Below are 17,421 nucleotides of genomic sequence, written 5' to 3' on the forward strand. Positions count from 1 at the left end.
GACTTCAGCATATCAATGACACTACCATTGGTCCACAACTTCCATTCCCCAGGGCGTTGTACCCCAGGGGGTGGGGGGCATATCCCAAAGATGCGCTGGGGAACCCTCCCGGAAGTCCACACGTAAGGATTACATGGCAATTGCCTGGGAAGTTCAAACTTCCATTGGGCAACTACCCTGTACTGGGAGCCACCCAATACTCTGACTTAAATCGCAGTCTTCGGATGTTTCGGACTGTCTTACAGCAACAGTTACACAGGAGAAATTAGAAGCTTTAAAACCACTTCTAACTCCTGGGTAACTATAGTACTGACACCGGCCTACCCTCCCACTCAACCGCACCCCACCCCTCCACCCCCACTGAGCAGCCATCCCACTGATCAGTACCCCCACTGGCCACCTGACCTCCCTCTGAACACTCAAACTCCCGTACCCCCAGCTACCGCCGCAACTGACCACTCAACTCCCCCCCCCAAACTAACCACCAGACCCCCACGACCCATCCCATCCTATCCAATCACCTTCTCCCTGGCTTCTCAAAGCTGGCTGCTGGACCTTTAAATTTACCTCTTTTATGTCAGCCAGAGCCATTAAAAGGGAGCGTGGCTTCCTTTCCCCTGACATTTCTGCCCTAGGCTGAAGACCTCAGGAACCTGCTCCACTGCAATATTCTCAACCAGCCTGAGTCGGAAGGTTGACCAAGAAAGTTGTGGCTACATTTTAGCATAAATAAATAGGAACGGAGTGGCAATCTGACTGTGATTGCCACTGCACAGATGATATGGCCCTAACATGCCAATGTAGTACTGAGGGTTGCTGCATTGTCAAAGCTATCAGTAAAGATCTTATGAAACTACTTGAAGAAGATCAGGGGCTTTGGCCTTTATTGCAAGGGGATGAAGTATAAAAGTAAGGAAGTCTTGCCACAACTATAAAGGGCATTGGTGAGACAGCAGCTAGAGTACTATGTATAGTTTTGGTCTCTTTATTTACAGAGAGATATAATTGCATTGGAAGCTAGTTCAAAAAAGGTTCACTAGGCTCATTCCTGAGATGAAAGGGATGTCTTTTGAGCAAAAGTTAAGCAGGCTGGGCCTATACTTATTGGTGTTCAAAAGGATGAGATATTGAAACATAAGGCGCTCAGGGGTCTTGGCAGGGTAGATGCTGCAAGGAATTTTCCCGAAGGGGAATCTAGAACTAGGGAGCACAATTCAAAATAAGGGATCTCCCTATTAAGACTGAGATGAGGAGGAATTTCTTCTCTCACAGGGTTGTTAGTCCTTGGAATTCTCTTCCACAGAGGGCAGTGAAGGCTGGGTCATTGAATATATTCAAGGCTGAGTTTGACAGATTTTTGATTCACGGGGAGTCAAGGGTTATCGAGAGGGCAGGCAAGAAAATGGAGCTGAAGCTCAATCAGATCAGCCACGATCTTATTGAATGGTGCAGGAGACTTGAGGGGCCTACTTCTGGTTCTATTCCTATGATCTTGACCAACATTTCTCCCTCAACCAAACTTCACCAAAAAACAGGACTCATCATTTATCTCATTGTTTCGTGGGATATTGTGTACAAACTGACTGCATAAAAACTCTTCAAAGTAATTCATTGCATGTGATATTCCTGAAATATGGGATGGTGCTACATAAAAACATACATTAATCCATATTCTACTTACATAATAAGAAAATACTATCGAAGAACATAAGCTATTTGACTAATCAAGGTTTGTCTGCAATTTTGTTAACCATGTTAAGTATTATTTAAATTCCAATTCCCTGTCCTTTCTCCATAATTAATAAGCACACTTAACTTCTTTCCTCTTTATTCTCAATGTGAACACTTCAACTGATTCTGCGTCCATTGCCTGCGCAGCAGTGCATTCCACGTTTTTATAATTTGAAAGGAACCTTGGGGCATATGGGTACACATCATTGAAGCTGGCAAGGCAGACTGAGAAAGCAGTTAATCAGGCATACAGAATCCAGGGTTTTATAAATAGAGGCATAGAGTACAAAAGCGAGGGAGTTATGATGACCCTTTATAAAACAGTGGTTCCACCACAACTGGATTACTGCGTCCAATTGTGGGTACTACACTTTAGGAAGAACGTGAAGGCAATGGAGAGTGTGCAGAAAAGATTCATGAGAATGGTTCTGGAGATAAGAGACTTCAGTTATGTGCACAGAACAGTGAAGCTGGGGCTGTTCTCCTTAGGGAAGAGAAGGTAGAGAGGAGATTTGATAAAGGTGTTGAAGATCACAGGCAGAATTTTATGTTCCCCCTCCGGCGGGTTTGTAAGTGGGGGTGGAGGGGGGTTGGGACTGGCCATAAAATTTATCGGATAGCCTTCCTGCCGGACTCATGCCTGCCCTGACCTCTGCAATTTTATGCTGGAACGGGTGATACCTAGGCCAGCCTGCTCACCTTTCCCCAATTGGGGCCTTTAAGTGACCAATTATTGACCACTTAAGGGCCGTTTCCCACCCAGCCTCAATTTTCAGGCTGGCAGGTGTTCAGGGGCAAGGGGCAGTGCAAAGAGTAACCTTGTTCAGGCCTTAACCAGGGAGGGGGTTGGGGTGTGCTCCTCCATCAGCAGCCTCCTTTTAACATTGGCCCCCCCACCTAAAAGGTCTCACCCCTGCAGGTGCTCCCTCACCACCCCCCCTCACCCGCCTCTCCACTATTAGTTAAGAAATTGGGGCAGGAGTAGACCACATGGTCTGTTGCACCTCCTCCATCATTCACTACAATCATGGTGGATCTTCAGTTTCAACTCCATTTTCCTCCCCATATCCCTTGATTCCCTGAGACACCAAAAATCTGTCTACCTCAGCCTTAAATATGTTCAACAATAGGCATCCACAACGTTCTGGGGTAGAGAATTCTAAAGATTCACAACCCTTTGAGTGAAGAAATTTCTCCTCATCTCAGTCTTTAATAATTCGGCTCCTTGTCCTGAGACTGTGCCAGTGTTCTAGATTCCCCATGTACCTTTAGTTCCTTTTCCTTCAAACACAAGTCAAAGCCATACTTAAATATTGACACAGGCTCTGTTTTATCACTTAAATCTGGTAGTGCATTCCATTGTCTCACAATCCTGTGTTTAAAAAAACTAGTGAAAAGTAAACCTACTCTAGGAGAAAAATTCCATGTTTTGGGATTCTTCAGTTGCCAGGTTGCTCTGATCGTATGTATATTGCTGAGAACCTGGAACACAGAAACAATGAAAAACAATGAACAAGTACTAGTTATAGTGTGTAATATGGAAAAATTGCTACGGCTATACATACACGCACACAGGAAAGTTAAGGGCTGGGAAATACCAGCTGTTTTATCATCAACCTTCATGGGCGCAACTCAGCATCATGATCCCCAATGCACTCCACCCACCTGCAGCCACATAATATGGGAGAAGAATACAGATAGAAAAAAATCCATGCCAAATTGCAGAGTAAAACAGAGCAAATTCCTCTCCAACTCCCAAAAACAAAGAAAGTTCCAGAAGACATATCCATGATCCCACCTACCCTTTGTAAGCTGTAATATCAGGACAGCTAGTGACTTGTCCAGCTCTTTTTAAGACATTTGCAGTAAATCTACAGTCACTGCGCAAACCAACAACTTCTTCCAAAGGTCAATGATCCTCTCTGCAAAGACCCGGATTCTGGCAGAGTTACGGAGACAGCGCAGATTTTTTTAAATGATGGGAGATAACCAGATTTGGAAGTTCTGCTCCCATTTCTGACAGATCCCATTTTTGCTGGTAGTGAAAAGGGGACAGGATGTGATTCATATGAGGGAAACACAAACTCAGCGGGATCATTTGAACTCAGAGCTGAATTCAAACTGACCCCATTTTCGCTGTAACAAGGGCCTCAGCCCACATTGTGGGAGTCACAAATTTATCAAGTAGATGTAGATGCTCTTGAAGGGCAGATAAGTGCTGAACTATCATGATGTGAAGTTATTTAAATCCCCATCCCTTTAAAAATTAAAAAAACGCTATGTGTCAGCGAAAGGTTAAAAAAAACACTGTTCTATAAGTTGCAACAGCTATTTGTTGAAATTTCTCCAAGGACTATCATTATATCATTACTATTGTTTGACTGTTCACCACAACCCTATAATTATCTCAGAGGGCGGGGGGGCTCAAGTTCACTGTTGAATTACAGATCAAAAAGGTTATTGCAGAGAAGGTTCATTTGACTGATTCCTGGGATGAGAAGGGGTTCTCTTATGAGAAATGATTGGACAGGTTGGGCCTGCATCCATTGAAGTTTAAAAGAATGAGGGCTGATCCTATTGGAACATAAAAAATCCTGAGGGGACTTGACAGAGTAGATACCGGGAGAATGTTTCCACTTGTGAGGGAGACTAGAATTAGAAGACGCAGTTTAAAAATAAAGGGAATTGCATTTAAGACAGAGATGAGGAAAATTTTTTTCTCTGTGGGTCGTTAGTCTATGGAATTCCCTTCCCCAGAGAGCAATGGAGGCAGGATCATTTAATATTTTTAAGGCTGAGTTGGAGAGATTCTTAAGTGGCAAGGGAGTCAAAGGATATAGGGGATAGACAGGAAAGTATAGACCACAATTAGATAAGGCACCATCTTTTCAAATGGTGGAGCAGGCTCAAGAAGCCAAATGGCCTACTTCTGCTCCGAATTAGTTTTCTCTGATGTGGGGTTGGGAAGTAAGCAAGCAGGAAGATAGTAGCTCATCACTAAGTGTAGCTCAAGAGAGAGTTTAAGCTTGTGAAGTTGATGAGTGAGGGAATTAGGTGCAGTGAGGCAGGTGGTGCCATTCTGACCTTTTACAGAAAAGGAGTGGGCCAGGAGAGGGAGCTGGAGACCAGCAGTGAGATAGGAGATCTGAAACCTGGAAACATTAATTGGATGAGCAGAGAGGTGAAAGGTTGGTGAGTTTTAAGTTCTTTTTTTTCTCTAAATGAGGGCAGTAGTTCAAATCGTTACTGTGGAGATATAAGTATTGCATTAAATTTGTAGCTTAACTTGTTAAACCACTTTATATAACTACAGATAATCACTGAATGATATTTCTAAACTTAATTAGTTAAATAAATCACAATAAAGATGGCAGCATAGGCAATGTAGTGAAGCTGTAGCATGTGGGAGCTGGTGAACACCCGTGTGATCCACAGCAACCACATCTGCACTAAGCGTCCATAGCTTGAGGAACTCAGGCTTGGAGTTCCAAAACAAAAACAAAAACAGAACTACCTGGAAAAACTCAGCAGGTCTGGCAGCATCGGTGGAGAAGAAAAGAGTTGACGTTTCGAACTCTTTTCTTCTCCACCGATGCTGCCAGACCTTCTGAGTTTTTCCAGGTAATTCTGTTTTTGTTTTTGTTTTTGATTTCCAGCATCCGCAGTAGTTTTTTGTTTGTATCAGGCTTGGAGTTGATGAGCTGGAGTCTGAGTTTCAGACACTGCGAAGTGTCAGAGAGTGAGAAAGTTACCTGGACACTTTGTTCCAGGAGGCAGTCACACCCTTTAGGCTAGGTGCTTTGAATTTGGTCCGCAGTCATGCCCTCCTCTCTCTAACTGTGTGAGGCAGGTATGGGGATCCAGAAAGTAGCACTGTGGGAGATCACAGTCCCTGCAATTGTCCAACGGTTTCAAGGTTCTTGCAGCTTGTGTGGACGAGAGCAGGGACTGCAGAGAGGATGGGCAGGCTGACTACAGCATTGTGGTGCAGGGAGCCATTCAAGCGGGGGCAGTTAAACGGAATGTAGTTATAGTTGGTGGCACTGTAGTTAAGGGGTTAGGTACGGTTCTTTGCAGCCAAGAACATGAAACCCAAAGGCTGTGCTAGGGTTAAGGACATTTCCTCAGAGTTCGAGAGGAACTAGGAGTGGGAGGGGAAGGATAAGACCACAAGACCATAAGACATAGTAGCAGAAATTAGGCCATTCGGCCCATCGAGGTCTGCTCCGCCATTCAATCATGGCTGATAAGTTTCTCAACCCCATTCTCCCGCCATCTCCCCATAACCTTTGAACCCCTTACCAATCAAGAACCTATCGCTCTTAAATACACTCAATGACCTGGCCTCCACAACCTTCTGTGGCAATGAATTCCATAGGTTCACCACTCTCTGGCTAAAGAAGTTTCTCCTCATCTCTGTTCTAAAAGGTCTTCCCTTTACTCTGAGGCTGTGCCCTCGGGTCCTAGTCTCTCCTACTAATGGAAACATCTTCCCCACGTCCACTCTATCCAGGCCTTTCAGTATTCTGTAAGTTTCAATCAGATCCCCCCTCATCCTTCTAAACTCCATCGAGTATAGACCCAGAGTCCTCAAACGTTCCTCATATGTTAAGCCTTTCATTCCTGGGATCATTCTGGTGAACCTCCTCTGGACCCTCTCCAGGGCCAGAACATCCTTCCTGAGATACGGGGCCCAAAATTGATCACAATATTCTAAATGTGGTATGACCAGAGCCTTATAAAGCCTCAGCAGCACATCCCTGCTTTTATATTCTAGTCCTTTCAAAATAAATGCCAACATTGCATTTGCTTTCCAAACTACCGCGTCAACCTGCAAGTTAACCTTAAGAGAATCCTGGACCAGGACTCCCAAGTCCCTTTGCACTCCAGATTTCTGAATTCTCTGCCCATTTAGAAAATAGTCCATGCCTCTATTCTTCCTACCAAAATGCATGACCTCACGCTTCCCCACGTTGTATTCCATCTGCCACTTCTTTGCCCATTCTTCTAACCTGTCCAAATCCTTCTGCAGCCTCCCCGCCTCAATACTACCTGTCCCTCCACCTATCTTTGTATCATCTGCAAACTTAGCCAGGATGCCCTCAGTTCCTTCATCTAGATCATGTTGTGGTGATCTAGTTGTGGTGGTCTACGTGGGTGCCAATGATATTAGTAGGAGTAAGAAAGAGGCTCTGCCAAGAGAGTATGAGTAGCTGGGGATAAATTAAAAATCAGAACCACAAAAGTGAGCCATGAACAAACTGGCATAGGGGGATTTTTTTAATTCATTCGTGGGATGTGTGTGTCGCTGGCTAGGCCAGCATTTATTGCTCATCCCTAATTGCCCTTGTTGAGAGGGCATTTAAGAGTCAACTACATTGCTGTGGATCTGGAGTCACATGTAGACCAGGCTAGGTACGGATGGCTGATTTCCTCCCCTACAGCTCATTAGTGAACTAGTTGGACTTTTACGACAATCGGCCAAGGTTTTGTGCTCATCTCATCAGACTTTTAATTCTAGATTTTTTTAAATCAAATTCAAATTTCACCATCTGCCGTGGTGAGATTCGAACCTGGCTTCCTAGAACATTACCCTGGGTCTTTGGAATACTAGCCCAGTGACAATACCACTATGCATGGCTCAAAGACTGGTGTGGGAGAAATAGGTTTTGATACATGGGGCATTGGCACCAATACTGGAGAAAAAGGGAGCTGTACCATTGGGAAACCCCTTACCCGAATCGCTCTGAGACCAGTGTCCTGGTGAATCATGTGACTAGGGCTGTAGCAAGAACTTTAAACTAAATAGTGGGGGAGGGGTTCAAGATAAAGAGAAAGGACAAGCCAATAGTGCAGGCTAATGATACAAGCTTTTTTTTATCTTTATTGATTCATGGAACTGGGCGTCACTGGTTAGGCCAGCATTTATTAGCCATCCCTAATTGGCCTTGAGAAGGTGGTGGTGAGCTGCCTTCTTGAACTGCTGCAGTCCATGTGGTATAGGTGCACCCACAGTGCTGTTAGAGAGGGAGTTCCAAGATTTTGATCCAGTGACAGTGAAGGAACAGCGATATATTTCAAAGTCAGGATGGTGAGTGGCTTGGAGGGGGAAATTCCAAGTGGTGTTGTTCCCATGTGTCTGCTGCCTTTGTCCTTCTAGATGGTAGCGGTCATGAGATCAGAAGGTGCTGTCTAATGAGCCTTGGTGAGCTCCTGCAGTGCATCATGTAGGTGGTACACACTGCTGCCACTGTGCATTAGTGGTTGTGGGAGTGAGTATTTGTGGATGTGATGCCAATCAAGTGGGCTATTTTGTCCTGGATGGTATCAAGCTTCTTGAGTATTGTTGGAGCTGCACTCATCCAGGCAATTGGAGAGTATTCCATCACACTCCTGACCTGTCCCTTGTGGATGTCGGTGGACAGGCTTTGGGGAGTCAGGAGGTGAGTTAATCACCAAAGGATTCAAAGCCTCTGACCTGCTCTAGTAGCCACAGTATTTATATGGCTAGTTCAGTTCAGTTTCTGGTCAATGGTAATCCCCAGTGGGGGATTCAGCAATGGTAATGCCATTGAATGTGAAGGGGCGATGGCTAGATTCTCTCTTTTTGGAGCTGGTCATTGCATAACACTTGTCAAAGTGACTGTTACTGCCGTGAATGTTAGTTGCCACTTGTCAGCGCAAGCCTGGATATTGTCCAGGTCTTGCTGCCTTTGGATATGGACTGCTTCAGTATCTGAGGAGTCACGAATGACACTGAACGCTTTGCAATCATCAGCAAACATCCCCACTCCTGACCTTATGATGGAAGGAAGGTCATTGATGATGAAGAAGCTGAAGATGGTTGGGCCTAGGACACTACCCTGAGGAACTCCTGCAATGATGTCCTGGAACTGAGATGATTGACCTCCAACAGCCACAACCATCTTGCATTGTACTCTTAAACTTGTACTTTTAGGGATCATTTCTATAGCTTTTTTCTAGTGAAATGTGTTCCTGGAGTGCTTAGTCTCACATGTAATGATAACCAGGATGTGACAGAAAGGGACAGAGCATACAAACATAAGTGTGCATCAGCAAATAAAGTCAGTGGAAGCAAAAACAGTAAAAAGACTGAATGCTCGCAGCATTCATAACAAGATAGATGAATTGGTAGCACAAATAGAAATGAATGAGTATGATATAATAGCCATTACAGAGACAGAGGGCTGAATTTTTCCATCGGCGAGAAGGGGACGGGGCCCGCTCACTGACGCGAAAATGATACAGGATGAGTTCGGGGGGAATCCCCGACGTCATCCCGCCTCATTTAAATCTTCAGGAAGGCAGGGGCACAGCGCGATCAGCTGTCCGCCCGCCGACCTGTCAATGGCCAATTGAGGCCATTGACAGGATAATTAAAACAATTAAAGGACCTGCCCGTCCAACCTTAAGGTTAATGATTGGAACATTACACAATCTACTCACCCACCTGGCCCTAAAACAAAAACAACCGTTGGTTCAGACATCAGATAAACAAACCCCTTCTGAAATTATTATGGGGTGAAAGAGATCATGTGACTGAAGCAACCATTTTGAAATCTCTTTAATGCAAGCTGCTAAAGACTGAAGCAGTCAGTAGTCAGTAGTCTGGAGAAGCTGCCAATGAAGCAGTAAGGAGCTCCCTTCTTTCCTCTTCCAAGCTAAGACCCTACCTCTTACAGTTTAAAAGTCCAGCACAGAGATAGTGAATTTTGCATCGAAAGGAGCCTCAGGTGAAAAAGTCATCAACTTCTGGAAGAGATGGATTATAGACTTTTTAAAAAATTGTCTCTTGCAGTTGTAGTCGCATGGGCTTCAATTCAACTCCTAGAATCTCAAGGAACTTAGAAAAACTTCTGCTGCAGCCACAGTGGCCAGCCAAGGACTCATAAACAGTGAACTCTCAAGTTTTTTCTTTCAGCATTGAACCTTAATTTGTCTAAGAAAGTAACTACCTACAGTATAACTTGTAAATTTTACTTGCTTGTGTGTGTCTGAATGTGGATCACGAAAGTTTGAGACGTACCGGTTTACCTTTTTAAATATTTTGTTATCCAGGGTGGGTTTTTAACTTGATAAAAACTAACCCCTTTTTGTTTTAAACCTCAAGAAAGCCCGTCAGACTCATTTCTTTGCAATACGTACATAAATAGTTAAACACAGACATTGAGTGAAATTTCTTCAACCTCTTCTAAATTCACAACAAAACAGTTACAGCCAGACTTGGGGTGGTATGATAGGGGTGTCATATTTTACCCTTCCTTGTGTGCCCATAACAAGGGGTATTTGACATTTCAGATGGACAGAAGGAAAGGAAGAAGTGGTGTAGCTCTGTTAATGAAGGATGAGATCAGTACAATAGTGAGAAATAATCTTGGTTTGGAAGTTCAAGGTGTAGAATTAGTTTGGGTAGAGATAAAAAAAAAGCAAATGAAAGAAGTCACTAGTGGGAGTAGTTTACAGGCCCCCTAACAGCAGCTATACAGTAGGACAGAGTATGCATCAAGAAATAGTCAGGGTTTACAAGAAAGGTACTGTAATAATCGTGGGTAACTTTAATCTTCACAATGATTCGACAAATCAAATTCGCAAAGGTAGTTTGGAGGATGAGTTCATGGAGTGTATTTGAGATAATTTCTTAGAATAATATGTTCTGAACTTACCAGGGACCAGGCTATTTTGAATCTGACAATGTGCAATGAGTCAGAATTAAGAACCTCATAACAAAGGATCCTCTAGGCAAGAAAAATCATAACATGACAGAATTTTACCCTTAACTAAGGAAGTTAAGGGTGGTATCAAATTGAAAGAAAAGGTATACAATGCTGCGAAGATTAGTGGTAGGTCAGAGGATTGAGAAAGTTTTACAAACCAACAAAGGATGACTAAAAAATTATATTTTTAAATTCATTCTTTCACAGGTCTGAGCATCACTGGCGAGGGAGAAATTGGAGTACGACAGAAAATTAGCAAGAAATATAAAAACAGACAGTAAAAGCTTCTACAAGTATATAAAAAGGAAAAGAAGAGCTAAAGTGAGCACTGGTCCCTTAGAGAGTGCGACTGGGGAATTAATAATATAGATAATGGGAAACGAGGAAACAGCAGATGGACAGGGGCAGCAGATAGATGGGAACACCACCACCTGAAAGTTCCCCTCCAAGTCATTCCCCATCCTGATTTGGAAATATATCACCGTTCCTTCACTGTTGCTGGGTCAAAATCCTAGAACTCCCTTCCTAACAGCACTGAGAATGTACCTACACCACATGGACCACCATCAAGAAGGCAGCTCACCACCACCTTCTCAAGGGCAACTAGGGATGGGCAATAAATGCTGGCCCAGCCAGTGAAGCTCACATCCCGTGAATGGATTAAAAAAAATTTCAGGTTGGCAAATTCACCAGTGGAGGGATCAGCGCTGGGGTCTCAACTACTTGGGTATAAGGACTGACTGTATTGTAGCCAAATTTGCTGATGATATGAAGATAGATGGGAAAGCAAGTCGTGAGGAGGATACAAAGAGTCTGCAAAGGGATATGGATTGGTTAAGTGATTGGGCAAGAGTTTGACAAATAGAGTATAATGTGGGAAAATGTGAGAGTGTCAATTTGGAGGAAGAAAAGAAAAGCAGAGTACTATTTAAGTTGAGAGAGATTGCAGAATGCTGCAGCATAGAAGGACCTGAGTGTCCTTGTACATGAACCACAAGAAGTCAGCATATAGATACAGCAAATAATTAAGAAGGCAAATGGAATGTTGGCCTTTATTGTAAGGGGGATGGAGTATAAAAGTAGGAAAGTTTTGCAACAACTGTAGAGGACAGATCAGACCTGAGTACTGTGTGCTGTTTTGGTCACCTTACTTAAAGAGAGACAGTTGCATTGGAGGCAGTTCAGAGAAGATTCACCAGGCTTATTCCTGGAATGAAATGGTTATCTTATAAGGAAAGGTTGTGCAGGTTGTGCCTATACTCATTGGAGTTTAGAAAAATGATGATCTCAATGAACCATATAAGATTCTGAGGGAGCTCGACAGGGTAAATGTTGAGAGGATGTTTCCCCTCATGGGGGAATCTATTACTAGGAGGCACAGTTTAAAAATAAGAGGTCTCCCATTTGAGATGAAGATGAGGAGGAATTTCCTCTCTCAGGAGGCCGTTAGTGTTTGGAATTCTCTCCTCCAGTGGAGTGCAGGCTAGGTCATTAAATATATTCAAGGCTGAGTTAGGTTTTTTATTGACAAGAGAGTCAAAGGTTATGGGGAACAGGTTGGAAAGTTGAGTTAAGGTCACATCAGATCAGCTATGACCTTGTTAACTGGTGGAGCAAGCTTGAGGGGCTGAATGGTCTACTCCTATTTCTTTTGTTCTTACGCAAAAGGAGTTTGTTATAGGAAATTAAGCACCTGAGGAGATATAAAAGTTGTGAATGGGCTTTCATGAATGGGAGTGTTTTTATATTATTTGAAGGCTGTAATAGATATTACATCTCGAAAGCGAAAATCCGGGCCAAATAGTTTAAACACATGGTCAATCTGGTTCCTTCATTATTTTAGAAACCTCAATCAAATCTTCTTGAAGTCTAGAATTTTAAAATGTAAAAGGACCCACTTCTCCCAGTCTATTATTTAGGTAAGGAAAGGTATTTAAAACTAGGTATGAATCTAGGTAGCAGATTTCCTCAACCTTTTCCAGGGCCTCTATATCACCCACCATGTGAAGGGACCAAAACTGAAAACAGTATTCTGAATGAGGCCTAACCAAGGCCTTGTGCACAGGCAGTTTAGTGTCTTTTGTTTTGTATGGTTCATTCTCGGAATACATCCTAATAGGCTAATTGCTTTTCCAACAGTTACAAACATTTGGAGATTAATGTTCTACAACACCTAGCTCTTTTCCCTGCTAAGCAGTCATTTATTTAGAACTCTGCATGGTGTATACATTCTTAGCATTAGCTCTACCCATGTGCTTAACACTGTATTTATCTATACTAAATGCCATTTGTTGAAAAGCATACCTTCGCCCATTATATCTAGATCTAATTTCCTCATCTAAGGTCCAAAGACTTACAAACTTGAAGCTAGTACCCCCCAAAAGCTCAAAGAATTAACCTGTCTTTACTCTTTTCAGTTGGCGATGAACCCACTGTGCATTTCCAATATATTGTTTTTATTTCAGATTTTCAGTATTTGCAGCTTTAATTTTTATCTCTGCCATAAAACATGGCTAATTTGTTATTACATACATTCTTTTTCAAAGTGTGTCCTTCTATTTTCGATCAATCAGACCGAAACCTAAAGGTAAACCAATTTCTCAGCAGTGAAGATTAGTTCTGTTAACAGCTAAAATAAATGTAAATTGCCTAAAACAAAATGATTTAAAGAGATGTTAACTCAGCTGTTTCTCATTTTCCTCACATTCTTGGTTTTACTTTTCACTACTATTCCTATTTATTATTTTTAAACTTCAAAATATAAAAAACGCCACTGCACCTATTTTCCTCCACCTCTTTCTCCAACCCCACTCTTAACAGGTGGAAAAAATATCAAAAAAAATAGTTGGCTAAGTACCATTTCCAAAAAGTAGTTTTTTGTTTTAGCTAATCAAGGCCTGAAACTTCAAAGATTGGTTGTAGGAGCATAAAATGAATCCTTGGCAGGAGTCCCAAACATCAAACACTTAAGTCACAGGATGATATTTAATGGCAGCGGTGGGGGATTTTCCACCGGCTGGAAATCCATCGAGAGTCCCAGGTCATCTCTTTTGCGATAGGCCTGTCGCATTAAGTCCAGGCACTTAACTGGACAGTGGCAGGCTATCCCTGGGATCAAGGACCGTGGGATTGGAAGTCCCACCTGCTGAGAGCTGCCAGTCAATAAGCTGTGCTTTGCTCAGCAGCGCCACTGGGGGAGGCAGTGCCTTCTGCCGGTAATGCACCCATCCAAGGCTTAGGATCACTGAGGGCCACAGCTACAGCTACAGATGGCAGAAGTGGGGAGTTGCTGGAGAGGAGGATTGGCAGGAAGGATGGAGGGTGACTCTCAGCAGGCACCCCATTCTGATGCCAGGTTCTTTGATCAGGCACTGAGTGCCTTTGAACAAAGATCTGCCCTGGAAACCTGTAAGCAACCCTGACAAGAGTTTGCTTTTCAAGTTTCCCGCATGGTAAGTCCTCCACCCACTACTGAGTGAATTCATGCCCCAGATTTAGTCAGGGTAGAGACGGGAAGGCAGCCACCCAGTCGCCACCCCTCACACCTGATGAAATGCGCCCCCACTACCAAATTCACCTTGACGGACGGCATTAAATTCCATCATAATCATCATGGCACAGGAGGCCACCATTCAGTTAATCGAATCCACGCTGGCTATCTTCTCTGTGGCAGCAGGGTGTTTTTTCATTTACTACATTAGTGATCTCCTCAAAAATTCAACTACGATAGACATAACTTACGCTTTACAAATTCATGTTATCTCTTTATGTTCAGTTCATTTTTCCCCCCCAAAATGTTCATTCACTCTGTTCCGAATAACTTCCCACAACAGCCATTAGAGTGTAATTTTATATAATTAAGATTTATAATTTCTTGTATCCCTTTCCAACCCTTCTTAAATACTGGAGTAACACTGGCAATTTCCCAATCCAATGGGAATTTTGGAAAATTATTGCTGAAGTAGGTTTAATTCCACTAGAGACTTGAGTACAAAATCTAGGCTGAGACTCCATTGCAGTACCAGGGAGCACTACACTGTTGGAGGTGTCATCTTTTGGATGAAACATTAAATTAAATCATAAAAGGTCCCAACTTATTAAAGCAAAGAACAAGGGAACTCTCCCTGATGCCTAAGCCAATATGTATCCCCAACCAACAGCTCTAAAACTTTATCTGATCTTTATCCCAAAGCTATTTGTAGGAGCTACTTATGTACAATTTGACTGCATTCCTACATCCCAACTGCAATTAAACTTTTTTAACGAAAGTAACTGATTGGCTATAAAGCACGTTGGGACCCCTTGCATTTGTGAAGGGCTTTTTACAAATGGAAGTCTTTCTTTCTTTTATTGGCTCCATTTCAGGCATATGATCCTTGCTACCCAAATGTCCTCTTAGCAGTCTATCCAGGTGACACTTTGTGCCCAGGTGATACAGACAAGATTCTGCACTATAGAATTCACTACAAATGAAGGATTTAACTAGTAGGTGACTTACCCTTTGTCCATCAAAAAGGCAGAAACGAATCTGCCTGCTTAGCACCTGGACAGCAGGCCCAGGCAAAGGAACCATTCTACAACTCCACAATGTAAACATGTATGATATATGTGTCTTCCTCGGCCGGACCTACAGATATCAAAAGAAATTAAATGATAACCTCAATTTGGTAAAATATATATGAACGTTTATTCATTCCTTCCTCTCCAGAAGCTGGATTAAGGTTCTATGAATATCAGTTTCAGTCATATTAAGTTGTCCAAGTGATCTTTCTTCTCATGTGAACCTACACTATGTTGAGGGATGCAGTTTGAGTATGAAAAACATAATTTGTACTTGTGGTGTGATATTAAACCAAAACTGTTCCGGTTAGGGATAAATATCACTAGCACCATCGGAAGAAATGTTTCAGCCAATCTGCCTTCAACCAATACAACACTAAAATAAACCAGAAATACTCATCATTCATTTTATTGCTATTTGTAGGGTCTTGTGAACACAACATGGTTACCATGTTTTCCTGCATATTACCAATCACTTCTACTACAAAATAAATTATTTTTGCAAAGCACTTCAAGGGTTTTGACGGGATATGACATTGAACAAACCAAACATTATTTATATATCACATATAGTCCTTGCTCTACAATCATTTTCCACTGTGACCAAGAACACCATGATAAATCATGTTTAACCAATTTATTGGAGTTCTTTGAAGAAGTAACAAGTTCCGTGGATAAAGGGGAACCAGTGAATGTACTGTACTTAGATTTTCAGAAGGCATTTGATAAGGTGCCTCAACAAAGGTTATTGGGGAAAATAAAAACTCAGTGTATGGGGTAACATATTGGCATGGACAGAAGATTGGTTAGCTAACAGGAAACACAGTAGGCATAAGTGGCTCATTTTCTGGTTGGCAGGATGTGACAAGTGGTGAGCCACAGGGATCAGTGCTGGGGCCTCAACTCTTTATAATTTATATAAATGATTTGGATGAAAGGACCAATGGTATGGTTACTAAATTTGCTGATGACATAAAGATAGGTAGGAAAGTAAGTTGTAAAGAGGATATAAGGAGGCTACAAAAGGATATAGATAGGTTAGGTGAGTGGGCAAAGAACTGGCAAATGGAATATAATGTGGGACAATGTGAGGTTGTCCATTTTAGCAGGATGAATAAATAAAGAAGCATATTATCTAAACGGTGAGAGATTGCAGGGCTTTGAGATGCAGAGGGATCTGGGTGTTCTAGTGCATGAATTGCAACAGGTTAGTATGCAGGTGCAATACATAATTAACAAAGCCGAGAGAATGTTATTGTTAATTGCAAGGGGAATTGAATACAAAGTATGGAGGTTATGCTTCAGTTGTACAAGACATTGGTGAGACCACATCTGGAGTACCATGTACAGTATTGGTCTCCTTATTTAAGGAAAGATGCAAATGCATTAGAAGCAGTTCAGAGAAGGTTTGTAGATTAATACCTGGAATGAATGGGTTGTCTTATGAGGAAAGGCTGGACAGGCTAGGCTTGTATTCGCTGGAGTTTAGAAGAGTAAGAGGCAACTTGATTGAAAAATATAAGATCCTGAGGGAACTTGACAAGGTGAATGTGAAATGGGTGTTCCGTCTTGTGGGAGAATCTAAAACTTGGGATCACTGTTTCAAAATAAGGAGTCATCCATTTAGGACAGAGATGAGGAAAGATTTTTACTTTCAGAGGGTAGAGAGTTTGGAATTCTCTTCTTCAAAAGATGGTTGAGGCAGAGTCCTTGAATACCTTTAAGGCAAAGGTAGATAGATTCTTGATAAGCAAGGGGGTTAAAAGGTTAATGGGGGTAGACAGGAGTGTGAAGTTGAGATTAAAATCAGATCAGCCATGATCTTACTGAATGAAGGAGCAGGTAAGAGGGGCCTACTCCTGCTCCTAATTCGTATGTTCATATAAACTATTTTCCTATTATATCTTGGATAAGATAGGAGTATTAAGAAAGAGGAGTGAGGCTAATTAGAGACTAAAAAGGGGATTTATGCATGGAGGCAAGGGGCATAGCTGAAATACTAGACGAATACTCCGCATCTGTCTTTATCAAGGAAGAAGATGCTGCACAGGTCATGATGAAAGAGGGGGTAGTACAGATACTTGAAGGCTTTAAAACTGATAAGGATTGGATAGGTTGTATGTGCTTGAAGTTGATAAGGCACCAGAACTGGATAAGATGCATCCAAAGATACTGAGGGAAGTGAGAGTGGAAACTGCAGAGGCCATAATTTTCCAATCTTCCATAGACTCAAGTGCTACCAGAGGACTGGAGAATTGCAAATGTTACATCCTTGTTCAAAATAGGGTGTAAAGATAAGCCCTGCAACCACAGGCCAGTCAGTTTAACCTTGATGACAAAGCTTTTAGAAACGACAATTCGGGACAAAATTAATAGTCATTTGGGCAAATGCAGG

At 42.4% G+C, this 17,421-nt stretch overlaps 1 protein-coding gene across 2 annotated transcripts in view; it reads right to left on the minus strand.

The window, feature by feature from the left end:
* Nucleotides 1–17,421, minus strand: part of nphp1 (nephronophthisis 1) — a 123,472-nt gene that overhangs the window by 38,597 nt on the left and 67,454 nt on the right. For both annotated transcript variants that reach the window (XM_078542635.1, XM_078542636.1), the window contains exons 11-12: nucleotides 14,965–15,093; nucleotides 3,139–3,213 (exon numbers count right to left, since the gene is read on the minus strand). In XM_078542635.1, the coding sequence (XP_078398761.1) occupies nucleotides 3,139–3,213; nucleotides 14,965–15,093 (204 nt within the window). The remainder of the gene's footprint in view (nucleotides 1–3,138; nucleotides 3,214–14,964; nucleotides 15,094–17,421) is intronic.

This window comes from Cetorhinus maximus, chromosome 5 (genome assembly GCF_964194155.1).
Source record: "Cetorhinus maximus chromosome 5, sCetMax3.hap1.1, whole genome shotgun sequence".
Taxonomy (NCBI): Eukaryota; Metazoa; Chordata; class Chondrichthyes; order Lamniformes; family Cetorhinidae; genus Cetorhinus; species Cetorhinus maximus.